The sequence below is a fragment of the Erinaceus europaeus genome, chromosome 7 (genome assembly GCF_950295315.1).
Source record: "Erinaceus europaeus chromosome 7, mEriEur2.1, whole genome shotgun sequence".
Classification (NCBI taxonomy): Eukaryota; Metazoa; Chordata; class Mammalia; order Eulipotyphla; family Erinaceidae; genus Erinaceus; species Erinaceus europaeus.
The window spans coordinates 114,860,277-114,874,450 of NC_080168.1; the positions used below are offsets into that span (position 1 = coordinate 114,860,277).

The following is a 14,174-nucleotide window of genomic DNA, read 5'->3' on the forward strand; positions in this document are numbered from 1 at the left end:
TCTGCCCAGGGAAGGCAAGCCGGCACTGTGGTAGTATTTTCAACTTCTGTTTGTAGGTGAGATCATCCCATATTCATCCTTCTCTTTCTGACTTACCTCACCTAACATGGTTCAATCAAGCTCCAGCCAAGATGAAGTGAATAGGGTAAATTCATTTTTAATAGCTGAGTAGTATTCCATTGTGTATATAGACCACAACTTTCTCAGCTACTCTTCTGTTGTTGGACTCCTGGGTTGCTTCCAGGTTTTGGCTATTACAAATTGTGCTGCTATGAACATAGGTATACACAAATCTTTTTGGATGAGTGTGACTGGTTCCTTAGGATATATTCCCCAGGAGAGGAATTGCAGGATCAGAGGGAAGGTCCACTTCTAGCCTTCTGAGAGTTCTCCAGACTGTTCTTCACAGGGGTTGGACCAATTGACATTCCCACCAGCAGTGCAGGAGGCTTCCTTGGACCCCACAACCTCTCCAGCGTTTGTTGTTGCTACCTTTTCTGACAGATGACATTCTCACAGGAGTGAAGTGATATCTCATTGTTGTCTTTATTTGTGAGAAAATTATTTTTTAGCAGTTTTTTTGGTGTGTGTGTGTTTCTTTCCACTCCCATTTCAACTTTTTCTTACTTGTTGCTCTTATGGTAGCCTCACTGGGATGTCGTAGCCCAGGAGGTGTCAAGTGTATAAAGTGTTGGATTCTCAAGTGTGAGATCGAGTTCTATTCCAATCATCTGATATACCAGAGTTATCCTCTTGTTCCTTTCCCTCTCTTTCTCTCTCCCCTCTCCTCTCTCTCTCTCCCTCTCTTCCCTCTCTCTCCTCTTATTCTCTCTCACTGTCATTCGTATAAGTAAATCTTAAAAAAAATGTTTCTTGGGAGCCAGGTGGTGGCACAGAGGGTTAAATGCACATGGTGTGAAGTGCAAGGACTGGTGTAAAGATCCTGGTTCGAGTCTCTGGCTCCCCACCTGCAGGGGGTTCGCTTCACAGGTGTTGAAGCAGGTCTGCAGGTGTCTATTTTTCTCTTCTCTCTGTCTTCCCCATCTCTTTCAATTTCTCTTTGTCCTATCCAACAACAACAACAGCAATAACAACAACAGTAATAACAATGATAGACAAGGGCAACAAAAGGGGAAATTTTTTTTTAAAAGTTTCTTTAAAAAATGTGTCTTAAAAGTTTTTTTTTTTTCTTTTAATCTATGCTGTACTGAGAATGGCATCTTGTTTTGCTGGTCAGTATTTTCCTTTAATTTGATTGATGCTTTAGTAGGTCTTATAAATAAGTCTTTCAAAAAATACTCTATTTTCTCCCTCTCTAATAGCTATTACATGACCCTGTCATCTGCTACCAACTCAGTAGCCATGGTGGCATACTAATTAGGCTTATCTTCGAGGTCATGTGATCTCAGAAGATGAATTACTTTGGAGTCTCATAGAGAACAATATTTGAATAAGAGATCTTAAAATTCAGGTTTATTCAGGCCTACCAGTTTCTAGCACATATTGAGGGCAAGGGTTGGCTTTGTAGAGAAGAGTTGGGTTTAAGTTGACCCTCACAGTAGGTTAGCATCCCAACAGACAGATGAAAGGCCACTTGAGACAACAGTATAAGTAGAAGCCAGGAGGGTGTGAAGGGATTTGGAATAGGGGTGTGTGTGTGTGTGTGTGTGTGTGTCTGTCTGTCTGTCTGTCTCATAGTCACCTATACTTTCGTAAGGTTTTCCTGGCAAGATGGAGATGGCAGTTATGTGGAGACTGGGAAATTGGACCTGGTAGCCATAGCTTAGGAAAGAGAAGTAGCAGCTGTGACTGAATGGACTGAATGTGATTGTGAGGATGGAAATAAGGGGAAATGGGAGGGAGGGGATGAGAAAGAAATTGAAGTATTACATATATCAGAAAAGTACTCAAACCCTATGTGCACTGCTTGATAAATTGCCAGAGTAACCACTGCACTTTTTTTTTTTTTTTAAAGATTTTATTTATTTATTAGAAAACTGAGGAAAGAGAGAAAGAACCAGACCTCACTCTGGTACATGTGCTGCTGGGGATTGAACTCAGGACCTCATGCTTGAGAATCTAATGCTTTATCCACTGTGCCACCTCCCGGACAACTTTTTATTTTTTACTTTATTTTAATGGGAGAGAGAGAGACCAGAGCACTGCTTAGCTCTGGCATATGGTGGTACTGTGGATTGAACTTGGGACTTCAGAGCTTCAGATGTGAGAGTCTTCATAGCCATTATGCTGTCCTTCCAGCCCCAGAGTAACTACATGGCCAAGTAACTAGCTCTTCTTTCAGTTTTCTTCTTTGTGAATTTATAATATTAAAGTGGTTAAATTTGTAAAAGAATGTTCTTTGGATATCTTCCTGTCTTCCTTTCTTCCTTTTTCACTATAGGGCTTTATGTCTGTATACCTCTCTGGTGGCTTTTTCCCCATTCCTTCTAGGTAGATGGTGAAAGACAGACAGAAATGGGGTTTGTGGGGGGGGGGCGGGGGGAGACTGCAGCACCACTCCACCCGCAGGTGCATCTGTGTGGTTTCCTGGGGCTTGAACCTGGGTCCTCTCACATGGTAATATGTGCACTCGGAGTGAGCCACTTTTCCTTTAACGTAAAGTGTTGGGACACAAATCTTATGTACCTGAGACCCCAGAGACTCAAGTTTTGATTCTCAGCACTACCATATGCTAGAGTTCAGTGCTCTGGTCTCTTTAAAAAAAAAAAAAGAAAGAAAAAAAAGTAGGGCTGGGGTGGACCATGGCACACGGGGTTAAATGCACATAGTATGAAGTGCAAGGACCCGCACAAGGATCCTGTTTCGAGCCCCCAGTTCCCACCTGCAGGGGCGTCACTTCATAAGCGGTGAAGCATATATATGATGACTGGGGAGACAGCATCATGGTTATGCAAAAGACTCTGAGGTTATATTGGAGGCTCTGAGGCAACATGTTCAATCCCCAGCACTCTAGTGCTCTGCTCTGTCTGTCTGTCTGTATTTTGCTCTCTCATAGAATAAAATAAAATATTATTTTTTGTGTATATATATATATATTTGTCATTGCTGGAGCTTCACCCCTCTAGGCTAACTTTCAGGTAGAGACAGGGAAAGGGAAAGATACCACACACCAAAGTTTACTTCATTGCTGTGGGAACTGAGCTCAAAAGCAGGTGCACTGTCTAGGTTCACTTTGTCATTCCTAAAGATTTAACTTATTTATTTTTAGATTGATTTATTAACACAAGGGAGAGTGAGCCAGAACATCACTCTGGCATATGTAGTGCTGGGGGTTGAACTCGGCCTCATGCATTTAAGTCCAGTACTCTAGCTACTGCATCACCTCCCGCCTAAGTCACCTCCCTCATTCCCAAGATACAAAAATCTTTAAAAAGATTGAGAGAAAAAGCTTAATAATGTGTTCAAATTGTTACATAACCAGTATATATCACTTACAACCATTTGGATTTTAGAGTGAGTTTATGTGTGTGTGTGTGTGTGTGTATATCCCTGATAATGGCATTGTCTAAGATAACTAGGTGATAATATTCTATTTTGTTAACAATCTGTTTGCTGAAAGCTGAAGTTTCCTTATATGTGAGATTTGACTTCTCTAAATTGAGTTAGTATTGCAATTTATAAGTTTAGAAATTTAGTCAAGTTGTTAAAATTATTTAAAAAGGACATTATACTCTTCATGTACTTTTAGGTTAAATTCAGGTAAGAAAAATACTCTTATTACCTGCCAGTTTTGTGTAAATATGACCCAGTTTCAGTCATAAATTAGGTTAGTCTGACCAGCAGATAATCACCTTAGAAACCTTCTCCATGTGACGGTGGTGAGTGATGCTTAGCAATAGAGTGAGGTTGACGAGAAAATAGTTAGGCGTTGTAGAAGAAGAGTTCCTGCGAATAGCAGGTGAAAGGCTCAGTTGTAGAATGCCTGCTTCACATATGCAAGGCCCAGGGCTTGATCCCAGTAGTGCATAAAGAAAAAAAAGGGAGTGTCCCATATCCAGGGTTGCCATGTGAGTTGCTGCCTTGGAAGTGATGCCCTCTTTGCAGACACTTAAAGAGTCCACATTCTGCTGTCAGTGACTCACCCAAACTACTATGATAGTGTCTATCTTTCCAGCTGGAATGTTTACATACCCTTCAGGGCAGTGTTAAACAGCAAAAGCAAATTGGCTCTTTACTTTCAAATCAATATTTGTATAATTATATAGCTGGATGAAATTGCAGTCCCAGACATCTGTAATATTAATCTACATCTACTGGAGCATGTTACATTTGAATTTGCTGTTCAGCATCTCTCTGGCTCAGCAATGCATGACTCTAATGGAGGCTGCTTTTGTTTTAAAGCTATAACTGTCCTTGTGCATGACAGCTACCCTAGAGGTACCCCTTTTTGATTACCTTCTGTTCAGGGGCTTTCAGTGTTAATGTTACATCTGGAGAAAGGTGACTAATGAGTTACTTACTTCATAGCAGATGCCACTGGCAAAGCCAAAAGTAAGTGGCCCATTGAAATAGGAATTGCTCCCCACAAAGCACTCATCTCGAGTGATGAACATATACCCAGGATCTGCTGCTGGTTATTTTTAGCTGGAGTTGCCCATAGTTCAGCTAGTCCCTTAATTATGTAAGGGAGTCAAGCTAACTAGAGATCTCATTTATTAGAACATTTATATTCTGTTTGGTTCTTGAATTATTAACGTTTTTGCTTTTCCTTAGAATTCATGCAGTTGGCAAAGAACTTTGAGGATTTCCGTAAAAAGTGGCAGAGGATAGACCACGAACTGGGAAAATACAAGGACCTTTTGATGAAAGCAGAGACTGAGCGTAGTGCTCTGGATGTTAAATTGAAGCACGCACGCAATCAAGTGGACGTAGAGATCAAACGGAGACAGCGAGCTGAAGCTGACTGTGAAAAGCTGGTGGGCATTGTTTTCGTGCTAGAACTATGAGTGTACCAGTCTGTCACCTGATAATGTTTCCTTGTCCAGGGAGTCGGGCGGTGGCACAGCGGGCTAAGCGCAGGTGGCGCAAATCTCAAGGACTCAAGGACCGGCTTAAGGATCCCGGTTCGAGCCCCTGGCTCCCCACCTGCAGGGGAGTCGCATCACAGGCAGTGAAGCAGGTCTGCAGGTGTCTGTCTTTCTCTCCCCCTCTCTGTCTTCCCCTCTTCTCTCCATGTCTCTCTGTCCTATTTAACAATGATGACATCAATAACAACAGTGACTACAACAGTAAAACAACAAGGGCAACAAAAAGGAATGAATAAATAAAATATTAAAAAAATTTCCTTGTCCATTGTTGAAGGTGAAATTGCAGCTTAGGAGGTCGGGCAGTAGAGCAGCTGATTAAGGACACATGTCACAAAACTTGAGGATTGGCTTAAGGATCACAGTTCGTGTGCCTGGCTCCTCACCTGCGGGGGAGTCACTTCACAGGCGGTGAAGCAGGTCTGCAGGTGTCCATCTTTCTCTCCCCCTCTGTCTTCTCTTCCTTTCTCCATTTCTCTCTGTCCTATTGGGCAACAACAACATCAATAACAACAACAATAATAATAACCACAACAACGATGGTAAAAACAAGAGCAACAAAAAAGGGAAATAAATAAATAAATAAATAAAATATTTTTAAAAACATTGCAGCTTAAATTTCACAAGTTGAAGCGTTTTGTTTATTTGCTTGTTTTTTCCCCTCTTCTTTAGAGTTGCAATGTAGTTAATGCTGTAAAGGTAGTTAATGTAGTTTAATGCTAACTTAAAGAATTAAAACTAGGGGAATTAATCCCCCAATAAAGAAATTTAAAAAAATAATAAAACTAGAGGGAAAGGTAAGGAAGTCTTAGCAAGCTTCATCGGTCACAAGCTGTTAGCCATTTCTCATGCTACCCGTATGTCCTTATACTTGCATCAATAGCTAATTCTTTATTAGCGATATAGGCAAGGCAACTCAAGTATTTCCTTCATCACTGCTGATAATGCACACAGTAAAGGGCTAGATGCATTCGACCATTTGAACAGTGTGACTAACAGAGCACTAGGATTTTGGTGTGCCATGATGGGCTATGGTACGAAGAGAAATCTTCACTAGGAGGGCCTAATCCATCTCGGTACAGTGTTAGACGGCCTTAGTAAGCTGAAATTGTCTGGTTCCAGTGTGTCACAGCTTTGTATCTGTTTCAATGCATTTTGCTCACCATTTAGGAAGGTGGGTGGCTGCTTTGATCTGCAGGAACCAATAATTGTCCTGATAAAACGAAACTAAAGTGCTTTTGCTATGCAAAATCTATTTTGGAACTCTGATTTTGCAGTCCTCACCTCTTGGATTAGCAGTTTGATTCAAAGGTCTTGTAGCAGAAGCCCCACCATTCTAGATGGAATTCATTTTGCCAGTCAGAAATCAGAGACCCAATCTGGGCTTGATGTGAATTAATATGCTATCGGTGTAGCAGCTTTCCTGAAGGCTTATTTGCATAATGCTGTATTTTAATGTCTTCTGGTCTGCCCAATCCCATAAATTTGAGGTGAAGCTTTCTTTAGTTAGTTAGGATTTTCTATTCTGCTTTGGTCTATAGGAAAGACAGATTCAGCTGATTCGAGAGATGCTCACGTGTGACACATCTGGCAGCATTCAACTAAGCGAGGAACAGAAATCAGCCCTGGGTTTCCTCAACAGAGGCCAACCATCCAACGGCAATGCTGGGAACAAAAGGTGGGGGAACTGCCATCTGTTGTTATCTGATCATAGGCGACATAGCTGTCAGAAGTTCTTGTTATCTGAACTCTTAAATATACTTCTTTTGGAATGTGTGCTGAATAAAGCAGAAAAAGTCTTAGGAGGAAGGGTGGGTAGGGAATAAAGATAAGTCCCACCCTATTTCTTTTCTTCTCTCCTTTAATCTGAGGCTGTTGTCTCACCATGGGTAAATTTCTGATGTTTGAGCTGAATTGCACATCGATAACTAACCCTGCACATTGCTAAGAAACCTAGAGGTGAAGTGGCAGTTCAGCAATACTTTGTGTTGACTCTCCAGAGAGCTCTTGTAGTTCTTTTGTTGTAGGAGGGCCTTCTGTGAGCCAAGACCAGACAATAATTTTGGTTCCCCTGCATCACTATTAAAATAGTCTCAACCAGGCTTGCAATTTAACACCGCCAGTACAATAAGTAGGGAAAGGTCAGCATTCTTAGAGCTATTTATTTTGCTACCTGCTTGTCTTATGGGGAATCTTTATAACAAAGAAGATGTACAGATTTAATTTCTTAAAAAGCCAATGCTGGGTAATACTCTCTCATGTAGAAACTGACCACAATTGAGATCAAACCAAAGTACCCTTCTGTTAGTGGCCTGTAATATAAACTCAGCCAGTGGTCTGGGAGGTGGCGCAGTGGGTAAAGCACGATGTCCTGAGTTCAATCCCCGGCAGCACATATGCCAGAATGATGGCTGGTTTTCTCTCTCTCTCTCTCTCTCTCTCTCTCTCTCACTCACTCACTCACTCACTCTCTCCCCCTCCTCCTACTTTTTCATTAATAAATAAATCAAATCTTAAAAATAAAAAAACTCAGCCATAAATGATACCCATATTCCTGACGGAAAGTTTCTACTACTGTCTAAACTGGAAAGTTTCTACCTCTGTGCTGCATAAAAACGCACTCCCTCATGGAAACCGTACGCAGATCTACCTCAGTTAGGTGTGAACTTGGAGTTGTCTCCACAGGGGAGACAGTGCTATAAAAATACTGATTTGGCCTGGGGGTGGCGGGGACAGGTGGTGGTGCACCCGGTTAAGTGCACATAGTACTAAGTGCAAGGATCTGCACAAGGACCTAAGTTCAAGCCCCTGTTTTCCCTCCTACAGGTGTCTCTCTGTCTCTCTCTCTCCCTCTCTAGTTCCTCTTTCTCTCAATTTCTCTCTGTCCTACTGAATCAGATGAAAAAAATAGCCACCAGGAGCAGTGGATTCCTGGTGTCAGTACTGAGCCCCAACGGTAACCCTGGAGATAATAAACAAAAAGAAACAAAAATGCTGACTTTGCTTGACCTGTGGGCCTTGTTTTGGGTATGAATTTACTTTTTACAGTTTTCTGCGCTTAACATTGTACTATTTTCCCACCTAGACTGTCAACCATTGATGAGTCCGGTTCCATTTTATCAGATATCAGCTTTGACAAGACTGACGAATCACTGGTAATGAACATTTGATCTCTGAGAATTATCTGTCTCTTCAGAAATAACTCCTTTGTCCTGTCTTCTGAAATGTGTTTATTATTCACTTAAGTACAATGAGCCAGCATTTAAAAAATAGAGATTCACAGAATCTGTAGGAGATCGGCTTACATATTTAGTTTCTTGAAGTAAGGATTTAGATTGAGAATTTGGCACAAAGTTAAATTTATTTAGTGTAACTGAGCTGTATTACTGATTGAAACATATATATGTATGGGGCAGGGGTAGGTAGCATAATGGTTATGCAAAGAGACTTTCATGCCTGAGGCTGACTCCAAAGTTTCAGGTTCAATCCCCTGCACCACCATAAGCCAGAGCTGAATAGTGCTCTGGTAAAACAAACAAAAACATACATGTATGTAAGAAATTTATGGAGGGATGGGATAAATAGCATAATGGTTATGCAAAGAGACCCTCCCTTCTGTGGCTCTGAGGTCCCAGGTTCAGTCCCCTACACCAACATAAGCCAGAGCTGAGCAGTGCTCTGGTAAAAAAGAAAGATAAAGATTCATAGGTAGCTTGGGACCAGGTGGTGGCACACCTGGTTAAGCACACACATTACAATGCTCAAGAACCCAGGCTCAAGCTCCTGGTCCCCACCTGCAGCGGGAAAGCTTCACAGTGGTAAAGCTGGGCTGCAGTTGTTTCTCTGTCTCTCCCTCTCTACCTCCTCTGCATTTCTGTCTCCAATGATAAATACAAATATAATTAAAAGAATAAAATAATAAAAAGAACTTCATAGGTAGTTACTGGCAATGAATGCAAATGGCTAAAATAAATTAAGCGAAACTAAACCACAATAAGACAGATAACTCTTGAGAGAGGACTGCTTTTTTAGAACCCAAGGAAAAGGGATGGTTGAGAGCTGAAACCTAAACTGGAACTTTTTTAAATGTCAGTTTTGTACAGAGCCAGTAGCAATCCCTTAAGAGCAAGAATCACACCTATCATGGTCTGTGTAGTGTCCAGCAGTCTGTAACTTTTAAAGCTAATTACAAAAATAATCAGAAATAAAGAGCTAGATACTGGAGATAATCACGAAGAGGTTGATTCTTTAACCTTTTTTTGCCTCTCTGGTATTGATTCCTGATTCTATTATAATAGCTTCAATTTCAGAAAGAAAGCATGTTAGCTTACTATTGCTGTAACACCATGTAAGCCCCCCTCCCTCCTTCTTGTCCCTGAACTGTAAGCTAAGTAGTTTGATTCACAAAGCTTTTAAAGTTTTCTATAAATTTATCTGCACAGGGTTTAGGGGAGGCCTAGCCAAAGAACAATGTTAATACAGTGCTATTGTCAACAGGAATGGGACTCTTCTTTGATAAAGACCTTCAAACTGAAGAAAAGAGAAAAAAGGGTTGGTATAGTTTATTTTTCCTTTACAAACTAATACTGAAAAAAATTTTCCAGAAAATTTGCTATTGTCCTGCATTCCTTGCATGTTGCTCCAACTATTGTAAGTACATATTACAAATGAATTCATGTTGGGGGACGATACTGCCATAGCTTTATTCCCATAGTAAATCGGGACAGACTCCTTTTCTGTTTCACTGCTCTGGGCTGTGTTTCAGTTCATTTATGTGGTGGAAAGAGTTCAACTTCGGTTTGTTTGAGTTGTCATAGGAATTTTCATGCAGAACTCTGCTCTAATACATGCTTTAGATGATGTGTGTATATAATGGGGTATAGAGAGATCTATCTGTTTATGCTTGTTTAGGATATTTAATATCTTTCCAAAGACTTCATGTCCTTAGATAGGATTATAGCTCTGTTCTCTCTGGTACTGTTGTCATCTAGGTATTTTCCAAAGTTTACTCATTTCTTCTAGGGTGGTAAGAACATTTTTGTGTTGATACGACTTAAGCTCCACATGGATATAGGCAATAAGAGAGAGCATATTGTTATTTACTGTAGATGTACCCCCTAGGATTTACATCAGGTTGTCTAATGGAATAATTTTATCTTCTGTGCCTTAGAGCTTCACACTCAAGTTGTTGGTCTTTGTCTCCTCTCTAGCGCTCTAGCCGGCAGTTTACTGATGGTCCACCTGGGCCTGCAAAGAAAACCCGTTCCATTGGTTCCACAGTAGACCAGGTAAGAAAAGTTAGGCCAAGAGAATTATGGTCTTGAACAAATGAGATGAGAGGCCCCAAATATTAAGAAGTCCTGTGTCTTTGCAGTTCTTGACAGAGGTGTTTGTTGAGAATTTTTCTGTGTAATAAGATCCATATCTATGTGAATAGAATTACTCTGCTTAAGTAAACAACCTTCATTTTTTTTTTCTTAAGTGCTTTTATTGTACCCTTATGACTTATATTCTATTCTGAAGTATGAGATGCCAATTGTGTTCTGTATTTGGACCTTGAGTCTGGCCAAGACCTAGGAGTCTTTCAGTCATTTCAAAACTGCCTCTAGTAGAGGGAAAATTAGATATCCTCATTACCCTTTTCTTATGACTCTTTTTGTTTTAGGGGAACGAATCCATAGTGGCAAAAACCACAGTGACTGTTCCTAACGATGGTGGACCCATTGAAGCAGTGTCCACCATTGAAACTGTACCATATTGGACCAGGAGCCGAAGGAAAGGACCAGGTCTGCAGGGCTAGTGGCTGAAAGGCCTGTGTAAAACAGCTGGTAAAATTGGAGCAGAGAACTGGTTTCTTAAAACCTTCCTGAAGTAGGACTTGGATCTAGTTTCTTTACTACTACTCACTGAGGGCCAGAGAACTGTGTCATACTCTGCCTTTAGACTGGGATCGCACATGACTTATTCCAGCAATATGTAACTTGATCTTGAAACACATGCGTCCATGTTTTGCATCATTGTGCACTGCTGATAATGTTTACACTCAGATTACTGCTTCTCTGCCAAGTAGACTAAAATTGGGCTCAAGATTCAGAAGGAAAAGAGCCCACGATAAGCTAAAAGTTGCTTGTTTTCTAGGTACTTTACAACCTTGGAACAGTGACTCCACCTTAAGCAGCAGGCAACTGGAGCCAAGACCTGAGACTGACAGCTCCAGCACGCCGCAGAATAACGGAGGGATGCGCCTCCATGACTTCGTCTCCAAGACGGTAATCTGCAATGGCTTCTTTCAGGCCCAGCTAATTTTTGGGTTGTGGAAGTACAATGTACTAGGGTTGGGGGTCGGGTGGTGGTGCATCTGATTGAATACACACTTTGGCATGTATAAGGAACCAGGTTCGAGCCCCCGTTCCTCACCTGCAGGGGGTAAGACCTTCACAAAATGTGAAGCAGGCCTACAGGTGTCTCTTCCTGTCACCCTCCCCTCTCAATTTGTCTCTGTGCTATCTAATGAAAAAGAAAGAAAAGGAAAAAATGACCACCAGGAGCAGTGAATTTGTAGTGCCGGCACTGAGCCCCAGTGATAATCCTGGTGGCAGTAAACAAACACACAATAATAACACACCAGGAGTGGGTTTAAATACTTTATAAAATTAACTGTTGAATTTCTTGCCTTCAGTGTCACTCTCCAGTGCTAGCTATGAGTTACAGAAGGCATGTGTCTTTCAGTTCTGAAGTATTAAACACAAAGAAAGCAACTTTTCAGAAGCACTTGTTTGTGATATGTATTTACTTTTTATGCTTGACTTCAACATATTTGAATTTTGTGGTATTTGATTTCTCTATGAAAAACTCAAGCAAAGGAGTTGAGACTCACATGAGTTAACTGACAATATTTGAGCCACACAACAGTTAAGTGGCAGAGTTACTGTGGTGGATTTCTGATTCCTTGGCAACAAGTTGTTTCCACTGCTGTGCACTCCCCTCTTCTAGCTGGATAACCTTCTTTAAGTTACTGGGCTTCTTTGTCCATCTGTTTTCTTAAAGAGAAACTGAAGTCTACCTTGTAGGATTATTGTGAGAACTGCTCAAATATACGTGTACACTGGGGTAGACCATTACTTGGTATTTACTAAATGTTCACTAACTGTTGATTGCTGATGGCTAGCAGTACTCAGCACATCATCTTTGGTGATGTTGATGGGAGTGTTAATTTTCTTATTCAGAGAACTGTGTTCCTTCGGCCCTGTCTTATCCTCAGGTTATTAAGCCTGAATCTTGCGTCCCATGTGGAAAGCGGATAAAATTTGGCAAACTGTCTTTGAAGTGTCGAGACTGTCGTGTTGTCTCTCATCCAGAATGTCGGGACCGGTGTCCCCTTCCCTGCATTCCTACACTGACTGGAACACCTGTCAAGATTGGAGAGGTATGATTTGTGGGAGCCATTGCTATGTTGTGCCCTCTTTAGTGTTTCAAATGCCTTGTTCTAGATATTTTGTTCTAAAGCTAATAATGATGTCAAATGTAGTTCCATTCACAAGTTACGAATAGAAATTATAGAGTATTACTTTACAACAGAGCCCACTTAGCTTACCTCTCCATTCACACCATCCTGAGAGAGAAGCCAGAGTAATGCTCAACTCTGGCAAGTGGCACTAGGGATTAAATCTGGACCTCAGGCATGCAGGTCTGTGTGCTACCACCGTGTTTTTCCCTGGCCATATTTAGATCGATCCTCCTTACCTCCTTGCTTCCCTGATTTATCTTTTTTTTTATTACATATGTGAGAGTTTTCACATGATGTAGAGAAAGAGCAGCAGACTAGAGAGCACCACTCCAGTGCATGTGGTGCTCGCAGTGAGTTGAGCTATTGGGCGGAACAACATTGCCTTAGCTGCCTTTTCACATCTATTTATTTGTTTGTTTGTTTTAATTGTCTTTATTTGTTGGATAGAGATAGCCAGAAATCGTGAGGGAATGGTGATAGAGAGGGAGGGAGAGAATACAGAGACACACCTGCAGCACTGCTTCACCACTTGCAAAGCTTCCCTGCTGGGGGCCAGCCTGCCCCAGCAGGTAATTAGGGTATTCTGGAGGAGGAAGGGCGTTGGCGAAGAATGAGGGAGAATGAGAGACGGAGTGAGTTGATGCTGTCAAGCTCAAGCAGACGTCTCTGTCATACTTAAGCAGAACTTTATTCTTACAGTCTCATAAGGCTTAGATCATTAAAACAAAAATCACCAAGGCTTTCGTCACTAATACAAAAATCACTAAGGCTTTGATTATTAATACAAAAATCACAACGTAAGAACAGCACAGGTAGGAAACACCTCCTGCTTTGTGGAACATTCACATTCCAGGGGCACTTTTCTCCCAAGAGATCACATCACAGTTGTTTTTTAAAAATATTTATTTTCCCTTTTTTTGCCCTTGTTGTTTTTTGTTGTTATAGTAGTTATTGTTGTTGTTATTGATGTCATCGTTGTTAGGACAGAGAGAAATGGAGAGAAGAGGGGAAGACGGGGGGAGACCTACAGACTTGCTTTACCGCCTGTGAAGTGACTCCCCTGCAGGTGGGGAGCCAGGGGCTCAAACCTGGATCCTTATGCCGGTCCTTGTGCTTAGTGCCACATGCACTTAACCCGCTGCACTACCGCCTGACTCCCTACATTACAGTTTCTATGTCTTTTGTTATTCCTGTACCTGTGTGCTAGGCATATGTCCTGTTGATTAAGATTAATATTCTACCTGTATGTTTATGCCATTCTCTTACCCCTATGCATCAGAAGCCAATGGTTCATAGAAAGTTCAAGCTTGTTATGTTTCTAGGGGCCTTAAACAAATTGAGCAGCCCATTTTTCATAAAATCTGTTCCATTGTTTGATCAAGAAGTTTTGTTTTGTTCCTTACTGAGAAGGCACCAAGGTGGCGCTGACCTGGCCAGCCTCTCCATAAAGTTAAGCTCTCTAGCTGGAATCCATCTTCTGTGTACACTCACTGTGTGACCTAGGTTCTCGTGTGCTATTCCTGCATAAGGAAGTGGGGGCATAGTGGTGGGTGGTAGACTAAAAGGCCCATTGTATCTAGGCAGGTACCATAACTTTCCATTTATTAGTTATGCTATGTCAG

At 41.4% G+C, this 14,174-nt stretch overlaps 1 protein-coding gene across 5 annotated transcripts in view; it reads left to right on the forward strand.

Moving 5' to 3' along the window:
- The window catches only part of RACGAP1 (Rac GTPase activating protein 1), a 45,149-nt gene that overhangs the window by 16,740 nt on the left and 14,235 nt on the right, over nucleotides 1-14,174 (forward strand). For all 5 annotated transcript variants that reach the window (XM_060195392.1, XM_007528491.3, XM_060195395.1 and 2 more), the window contains 8 exons: nucleotides 4,735-4,937; nucleotides 6,587-6,723; nucleotides 8,131-8,200; nucleotides 9,543-9,596; nucleotides 10,256-10,333; nucleotides 10,711-10,831; nucleotides 11,184-11,314; nucleotides 12,307-12,471. In XM_060195392.1, coding sequence (XP_060051375.1) covers nucleotides 4,735-4,937; nucleotides 6,587-6,723; nucleotides 8,131-8,200; nucleotides 9,543-9,596; nucleotides 10,256-10,333; nucleotides 10,711-10,831; nucleotides 11,184-11,314; nucleotides 12,307-12,471 — 959 coding nt within the window. The remainder of the gene's footprint in view (nucleotides 1-4,734; nucleotides 4,938-6,586; nucleotides 6,724-8,130; nucleotides 8,201-9,542; nucleotides 9,597-10,255; nucleotides 10,334-10,710; nucleotides 10,832-11,183; nucleotides 11,315-12,306; nucleotides 12,472-14,174) is intronic.